Source organism: Macaca fascicularis, chromosome 1, assembly GCF_037993035.2.
Source record: "Macaca fascicularis isolate 582-1 chromosome 1, T2T-MFA8v1.1".
Lineage (NCBI taxonomy): Eukaryota > Metazoa > Chordata > Mammalia > Primates > Cercopithecidae > Macaca > Macaca fascicularis.
This window is the reverse complement of record NC_088375.1, coordinates 57,909,938-57,919,214: the sequence shown is the minus strand read 5'-3', so window position 1 is coordinate 57,919,214 and position 9,277 is coordinate 57,909,938. Positions and strand designations below refer to the sequence as shown.

At 37.3% G+C, this 9,277-nt stretch overlaps 1 protein-coding gene across 5 annotated transcripts in view; it reads right to left on the bottom strand.

Annotated features, from left to right (window-relative positions):
• Window positions 1-525: 525 nt before the first annotated feature.
• Window positions 526-9,277, bottom strand: part of NR5A2 (nuclear receptor subfamily 5 group A member 2) — a 147,961-nt gene continuing 139,209 nt past the window's right edge. For all 5 annotated transcript variants that reach the window (XM_005540336.5, XM_005540335.5, XM_045394486.3 and 2 more), the window contains one exon: window positions 526-3,969. In XM_005540336.5, coding sequence (XP_005540393.1) covers window positions 3,722-3,969 — 248 coding nt within the window. In that variant the 3' untranslated portion in view covers window positions 526-3,721. The remainder of the gene's footprint in view (window positions 3,970-9,277) is intronic.

The window sequence follows — 9,277 nt, the reverse complement described above, 5'->3', positions numbered from 1 at the left end:
TGATATAAAATACTTTGTTTCACATGTAGAGATGATGTGCAGATTGAATTTAATGCTTCAGGTATCCATGGAAGGACAGTCAACCACTCTAGAAGATATCTAGAGGGAAAAGTATCTATTCCTATGGGATTCTTTTGCTCTTTCTCAGAAGCTTTAGTTGGCCAGGCGCGGTGGCTCACGCCTGTAATCCCAGCACTTTAGGAGGCTGAGGCGGGTGGATCACGAGGTCAGGAGATCCAGACCGTCCTGGCTAACACAGTGAAACCCCGTCTCTACTAAAGAATACAAAAAATTAGCCAGGCGTAGTGGCGAGCGCCTGTAGTCCCAGCTACTCAGGAGGCTGAGGCAGGAGAATGGTGTGAACCCGGGAGGCGGAGCTTGCAGTGAGCCGAGATTGCGACGCTGCACTCCAGCCTGGGCGACAGAGCAAGACTCCGTCTCAAAAAAAAAAAAAAAAAAAAAAGCAAAACAAAAAAAAAGCTTTAGTACCCAATAGAATGAGGACAACATAAAAACTTTTAAAAATTATCAGGCTGGGCATATCAATATTTATTGAAATACTGAAAAAAAATTCCATTTTGTTGAGAAATTCCTGGCAAGAACTGACATGACAATATGTATTTGATTGATACAGTAAGAAAACATCAACAAGTATCCGACTTCACACTCTAAGCATGGATTCAAGTCCAAGGCAGCTGCAGATCTGTGATACAAATAATCAGACATTACGGATTGTCTGTTTACAAACATAGAGCAACTATAATAAACCAAGTTAAGCCAAAAACTTTTATATTTGAGTCTGCTGTTACCGGTAAATCCTGTAATTGATAAGGCAGTTGCTAAGTAAATGTCAGGTTACAAATTGGCTAACAATTAACACTAGAGAAACTTCACTTGTCAACCTTGGGTGAACAGACGCTGGCTGTGATGCTTTCTTGCTTATCAGCTCCTGTCGTTGGTGTGATCAGCAGTGTGGATGTAACCCGCTGTGTTGCCCATCTTTCTAATCGTTCTCATGATTTAATCTACCAGGTTAACAACATACCAATAAGTGACATTTTTTAGGTTTGATTTTCAGTGGGGAGTACTGTATCTTTAAAATAAGAGAACATAGATTTTAAGAGTCAATGTAGCCAGGCGTGCTGGCGTGCATCCCTAGTCCAGCTACTGGGGAGGCTGAAGTGGGAGGAATGCTTGAGCCCAGGAGTTCGAGGCCAGCCTGGGCAGCATATGAGATCAAGATCTTGCCTCTTAAAATACAAAATAAAATAAAATAAAAATCAACATATTTGGTTTTTTGGCAATGTTAAAGACCCTCCAAATAGTTATAGTCAAATCTTATAATTGTCTCCACCCACATTACATATGCATGATAGGACCGTTTCATTAACTGTTGACAACACCATTCCTCTCCGTGTATCTTCTAGCCAACTTGTTTTTCAGCTGGAGAGGGCAATGATGCTGCTGTTCTCTGTAATGCTTTGGATATGCGCTCTGGTCGGTGATTTTGCATTGTCCTTTGAGCCATGAAGATAACACGGGTGACTGAGATTGTGCATGAGCCAATGCCCAGCTTATCTAATGTGTACCCTTCATGTGGATGAGTATTAGAGGTGATTACTAAAAGTAATAAAATAATCCTCTTTGTACGCACGGAAGTAATAACTAATATCTTTGGTATACAACTTACAATGCTTGGAAAGGAAAACCAGGTAAGACTTCACCTTGTTAAGTTTACTTGAAAACAAGAGGAAGCTACAAGTCACATAATTTACAATAGATATTAAATAAACTACAGTAGGAATGATGAAGATTTACAGACATTTAATGAAGTGAATGATTTAAATTCATTAAGACTCTTCTATGTCCCTGAACTAAGTTCCACTAACTTGAAGACATGCTACAGTAAACACATATATTTGGTTTCTTCAGTCTTGGCTATATCTTATACAAAGTTGAAACCAAGGAACAATAAATTAGCATCATAATTGTCTACAGTTGAAACTATGATATACAATATAAATACACTATTCAAAAGCCAGAAACATTTATGAAAAAATTAAGGGACTAGGAGATACTTTCATTTTTTACAGTTTCTACAAGTGATTGTGCCGCCGATAATCTCAAAAAAATTAAAGTCTAAATGAGATTCCCGTTTTTGATTTTAGTGTCTCACGACATAGAATAATTAAGTACTGTTAAAAATAATTACCAATCAGAAAAATAACATTAAGGAAATAACTGCTTTTGCTATTTTGTTATATCACAGATCCCCCTGCCCCTCAGGACCTAAAGAATGTAAACACTATATCTTATTTGACTTTAAAGTATTAATACTTTATTTTAAACAAATGTTGATCCACATCTGCACAGCTACCTTTTAAAATTGTGAAATAAGGCAAGACTTTCATACCTGTGGCATCGCATGTTAATAATACTGATAATAGTCATTTGAAGAATTTGCGATTCTTTGTCCTCCCATATTTGTTCTACAGCAGACTTTGGTCTATGACTTAGAAAGGTCAGTATCACTCTCTTCCTTTCCCCTTTGGAGAAGATTTGAATTACTTTAATATCTTTCCAGGCCACATGTAAAAATCACCATTTCCATCCAAGTTTTGAGGATGTACAATTGCAGCAAGAATGAACCTTGAGTCAATACATCACCTCATCCTTTCCTTTCTCTTTGCATAGATTAACATGCATCAATTTTGTTTCCAACGACTTAGAACTGTGACTATTTGACATCCTAGCAAAATATGTTTAATGTTTTATTTTTAAATGAACTACAAACTTGGATGATGAAAAAGACTGACGTATCCTAACAAGACTTCCTGCCAGAAATTTTTTATGAAACCCAACAACGCCAAAGCCACATTTCAGCAACAGTAGCAGAAATAAGGTCTAAGTTACTTTAGCTATGGAGCATTTTCTTTGAAAGTTTGTAGTCATTTCCCTTAATATTAATTAACACTTATATAAGATAGAAGAGAGATACTGCCTGCATTTTCTTAACATCATGAACACGTGACAAAACAAACCTCAGAACATATTTAAAATGGCAAGCTAACATATTAATAGAATTTCCTATTAGCTGTTTGCAGGTCTAAGACACAGACACTCAAAATTAGGCTGTTCATGATTTGGTGGAGCTACTACTGGGTGTGGCTGAACATAGGTCCTTAGTACAGATTCGGTGACCACAGGGCAGAGGTGCTGGGGCCTTCAAAGCAGGAGGGAGGGGCTATTGTAGGTACAGCTGATGCATTCTTGAGAATTGTTTCAGTTCAGCTTTACCATGGAGGAATCCTGTAAGCTCAAATCCCCCGCTGTATCAGCCTAATTAATAAGATTAGTTCCTAAATTTCTTCATAGCGGAGATCAGTTTAAATATACAAGAATTGTTCTGTCCGTTTTTATTCTGACGGTGTTGCTATCCATCTGTGAGTTCAATCCACTCCATTACAATGTCTTTTCTATGGAATCCTCTGGGGATGTGAAGCCTTTGATTCACAGTTTGCAATACAAATACCCTGATACATCATTTATTTGCTATTAAGTATTTGATTATTATGCCTTTTTAAATTCAATATCTTTAAAGCAAGTTTTTAATTAGTGTTGCTTGGAGCAGTTCAGAGTACTTTTTTTCTTCCTGTTCTTCCCCCTCCCCACTCCCCCAGTCTCTTTTTGTTTTGAAAGCAGAGCTCCTAGGGGTTGTAACTTATGCTCTTTTTGCATGCAACATTTCAATGAGAAGGTTATTATAGGGCACATCCCCGTTCAGGTGCTTGTAGTAGAGGTATTCTTCAGCCTGCATGCTGATGGCCCGGATTTCGGGTAGTCGAAGAAGTAGCTGTCCAAATTTCTCTGTCTGCTGCGGGTAGTTACACATTGTGTAGTCCAGCAGGGCGGCATTGACTTGTTCCTGGACACCTTCTACCAGCTGGAAGTTTTCAAGGTTTTTGACATCTGCATTAAAAAAAAAAAGCAACATTTCAATAGCATTTTAATTCCTGTTTACTAAAGCAGTGTGTTCAATTAATGGATATATTTTCCTTTTGACATAAAGCATACTTTACGTGCTGCTGAATAACCCCACTCACCGAGCTTCCTGGGAAAAGGATCACAAAAGAGCTTTAGAAGAATGTCTTGTTGAAATTCTGCATATACCTCAAATCAATTAGACACCAATGGATTTTGAGCAAGGTCAACTCTTTTCATATCTTACAAAAGGAAAGGTTTGAGGATTCCTAAAGTAGAGGGATCTTAATATATTGCCAGCAAATGAGTCCCTGGAGAAAGACCTATCTTAACCCAGTATATTACACAATTCATATAATTCTGTATTAATTTTTCTGACCCAAGGTGAAATCTGTGTCCAGGGTATGATGTAGTTAATTCTAATAAAAAGTGACAGGATTCTTGTTTCTGTTTGACATTTTCTAAATGATTCTGAAAGTCTTTGACTTGTCTAGCCTATGCTAATGAACCATCTGGTACACTCCAGTGACTGCCAACGGAATATTCGCTACTGGGAACTCTCTAAAATATATATCTTGGTGACTAATGATCTTTATCAAATGAAAGCCTTGTCCTTTAGGCAGAACACAAGCCAGGATGGTCGGTGCCCTTTAACCTGCATGTGGTTTCTAAAGTCTGATACTTTGTGTTTCTTTTTTTCTTCTGGTCACTCATGTAGAGATGAGCGAAGGCATTTCATTCCGCCTAACTCCTGATGACTATGCAGTTGTTTTTAGACATCTGCCCTAAAGGTCCTTATAAATACTGAATAAGAGAGAAAGCCAGAATAAAAAGACAGACTGACATACAAACACACACACAGACAATAGGCAAGGGAAAATGGTATGCTGGAATTTGTCTTCTGGGGTTGATTTATGTTAACAGTATGACTTTTATACGATGTGTACATAGAAGCCTCTGGAAAAAATAGACAGATACATGTGTGTGTTTACATACACCCATGCTCACAAAGTAAACAGATGCAGCCACCCTGCCCTGCTTTATTTTCTAATTGGATAAAAATAAATGAGAAAGAGATTCAGAAGAAAACCACACAGTACCATGACTAAAAGGATAAAGGTATTAAACTCGGTTAAAGTAACTCATACCCACTATACTGTTTTTGGCATTATATGCTGTTGAACTTAACCTACATATGTGTACATGTCCATCTTGTTATTTCTAAATGGCTTTACACTAGGCTGTCATACATTTGCTGTTGAAGTGTGTTCAGGACGATTTCAGTGTTTACATTTGGGCCATAGCTTTGCATTAAACATGCTTTCCCTTTCAATCCCCAAGTCTCTGACCCAAATTAAAAACAGTGAGGAATTAGTACTGCAATAGCTATGTCGAGAGTTGGTACCACATCTCTTTCAAAGCGAGATGGGAGACTCAAACATATTTGATTATTCATTAATGAGTTTTACAGACAGATAAATACTACAAATAAGGAGCTTTGTGTCTTCTGGTGGCTTTTAAATTGGCAACCACATTGGTGTGCTCTGGACATTTTACACATGCGACACTTTACAGTTAGTAAAGCATTTTCCACCTGTCTTATTTAATATATTTTTAAAATGATTTTAAGTTACTTAAAAATATTTATAAATATGACTATGTATCCAGTCATACTTGGTTCAAAATTACATAATATAAACAATCAGAAATACCTTCAATATGTTGTACCTTGGTACATGATAGAAAAATCTACATTTGTGTTGCATTATAGTGATTAAAACATGACTATTAAAACAATTTGAAATGGAGTATTACTTTACGCTACAGTGAAAAATACTCTCACCAGCAAGCAAAGCTATTAATAGTCACAGAGATTAATAGAGAGGATGTAGAAATTTGCATAGAATTAATATAAAATGTAAGAAAATGAAGAATAGCCTTTTTTTCGAAAGTTGCTTGAAACTTTCCTTTTTTGATAAAAGTATTTTTTTGAGAAGTAGGTTTAACATTCTGTGATAAACTATGCTGCTCTGTTAAGGAAAAAAAAAAAAGGAAAGAAAACTACCAACAGACATAAAACAAAGACTAGATCATAAGTTTTGGTTTATCCACTTACTATTAAAAATTTAGAGTCTTCAGCTCAGCATTTGATGGTTAATTTCCTTCTTTTTTTCTTTCTTTTCTTTTTTTTTTTTTTTGTCGAGACAAAGTCTTGCTCTGTTGCCTAGGCTGTAGTACAGTGGTGCATCTCGGCTCACTGTAACCTCCACCTCCCGGGTTCAAGCAATTCTCCTGCCTCAGCCTCCCGAGTAGCTGGGATTACAGACATGCGCCGCCACGCACAGTTGAGTTTTGTATTTTTAGTAGAGACCAGTTTCACCATGTTGACTAGGGTGGTCTCGAACTTCTGACTTCCAGTGATCCACCCACCTTGGCCTCCCAAAGTGCTGGGATTACAGGCGTGAGCTACTGCGTCCAGCCTCGATGGTTAATTTCTACGAATAGTGGTTCATACTGACACCCTTTTCCCTCAAAAGTTTGGAAATACATGCAATTTTCCTTCTGGCAGGAAAATATATAGGTTTCTCATACTTGGGCTAAATATACTATTTTTTGCTAAAGCTTATCAGAATTGAATCCACATGCCTGAATTAATTATCCCATCAAGCTATTTTGATGAATGTTATCATGAAGTAATAAAATGTATGCTGCTAATTGTCCCAAAGATTCTTACTTGCTGAACATCATTTTGTTTTTACATCTATACACATGGCAGTGATCCTGAAGAAGTTCTGATTGAATTCCTCTCATTTACTGACCATGCTGTTCCAGGATCATTGCTCTGCTGCCTGCCTCGGTGCTGGCTTCTGTCTATTTAATCATCCATTTCCCTATGCAGACTGTAAGCTCCTGGGGATAAGGGATATGCTTTAGTCCAGCCATCCTCAGGGAATCCACCAGTAACTCTTTGCTTCACATTCTTGTTGTATTTGTCCAAGATTGACACAATTGTGAATTTGACCTGTTAAATTATTTCACAAGCCAATTTCCTTTCTTTTTCTAACTAGAAACTGATTTTCAAAAATTTGGCGTATATGTAATGGATCTCTCCCTGAAATAAAATACCATACTTTACATGTAATCGTGTTTTCTATTCAGAAAGTCCTCTGATGAATCCTTTTGTAATCTGAATAATCAAGTTCTAATTTACGTGTTTTGCAAATGAGGATTTTCACTGGTCAGTTTTGTGGTAAGTAAAACCTGCCTATGATCTCATTCGGATTGGAGTCAGTCCCTGGGATGCTGTGGACTGGACCTGACAGACAGGTAGACCCTGGATTTTCCACTATAATCGAGGTAGTTCACAGACAGTTCACAAGGACCTAAAAGCAACGGAAAATATTAAGTGCCAAAATACAAATGATACCACCTCCCAAAGACCTGGAATTTTCACTCGTTTATGTGGTTCACTTGTATTTACTTTTTAGGAAGAGTTTAGAAACTTCAGTGTGTTTCCTCAGTACTCATGGAATTAGTTTTGATGAAAATGCATGCCTTTTCATAAAAATTAAAACATGAATCCCATTAAAATAGAAATTTAAATTCTCAGGACTTGGGGATGGAAAGGGGAAGCATGTTTAATGCAAAGCTATGGCCCAGATGTAAACGCTGAAATCGTCCTGATTTCCATTTTCTCTGTAACGTCCCTCCAATAAAAATCAAGCCCTATTCCATATTAAGTAATGAATGGTAGCTGCAGCTTGGGAATCTGAACTCATCTATAGCAGGAGTCTCTAACAACAGAAATATACAAGTGAATTGATATTAAATTATATGAAGAAAACAAAATCTAGACAAATGATTACATGTTCTGGAGTTCCCAGAAATATGTGTTTTCGAAATGTGCTGTTTGATTCTCATATTAAATAGCATTGTCCCGCATCTGGATTTTAGCAAAAAACCCCCAAGCTGGAGGAAAAGAGATTGATATGAGATCAAAATCCCCACCAGTTTTTCTGTGGCATTTTAGGCTGGATTGCAAAGGCTCCTGCATTTGGCACTCCGTGTGTTCCTTTGAAATTTATACAAGCTTCATTTTCATACAATTTAAAAACACCAGTTTTTACAAACACCAGTCATTACAAATTCTGAGTTGGAAATAGTATGTAAACAGACAGAGGCATCCCCAACCCATTCTCTATAGCCTTTAAATTTTGATGACTGGCAAGAGCATTTTGTGCTTCTCCTCTTAGTATCAATCTCTTATCATCTATTCTACTTTATTCACTCAGGGACTAATTACCAACTTTTTATATGAAGCGCATTACGATAAGCTCACAGTGGGGTGCTCAGATTTTTTTCCATCCTTATTGGAAAGTAAACCCTTAGGTCTTCTTGAATATATTACAGGGCTGACTTTTCAGTCATACACAACATTCACGCTCTCTGAAGAGGAAGATACTCATCTCTGCCTCCCTGGTAGCTGCCATAATGGTGCAGCCTATAAACCTTGTCATTCAACACACTTTTTCAGAAATGGGTCCTCTGCTGAGCCAGGGGGCTGGGGGCTGTGAGGCTCACATGGAATGTGTTGGCTTTTGCTGGTAATGTAATTATATTCGTTAATTTTTCACAAGTGGGAAAAAAATTCCTTAGTCTTTTTTGTCTTTGTAAAGATTTTAATTTTTTAAATTACTAATATTATTGTCTGATTTTTTTTTTTAAATAAATAGGGACAGAGTCTCATTCTGCCACCCAGACAGGAATGCAGTGGTGACATCATAACTCACTGTAGCCTTGAACTCCTGGGCTCGAGTGATCCTCCGGCCTCAGCTACTCCTGGTCCCAGTAACTGGGAATATCTTGGATTAATTATAGTTGCGAGCTGGCTTATCTAATCTTTTAAAAGACATAAAGGTGGAAAAAGAGGTACCATTTTGCACATAGAAAATACTTATTTTCTTTGATGTCTTTAGAGAGATGACAATCTATAAACTGCCGCACGATTTGCCCTCAGAAGGGCCCTTCCTCTAGAAAAGGAGAAGGAAAATAGATTTTCTGTAAAGAGCTAATGTTCAAAATTATTTTTTAAAGGGCCAAATTTGGATAATCTGTATAACTAATTTTGTAAGAACTTCTGGAAGTTGGAGAACATGTTAGTTCTTTTCATAAGAACAAAGTTCACGTTTAAAAAGAAATCAGGGCTGTTTAGGGATTGGGGAGGGGAGGGCAGGATAATTTTGATGCTGACACCTAAACTTAGATTCTATCTCCAGTTTCCAGCAAAATCCAAAAC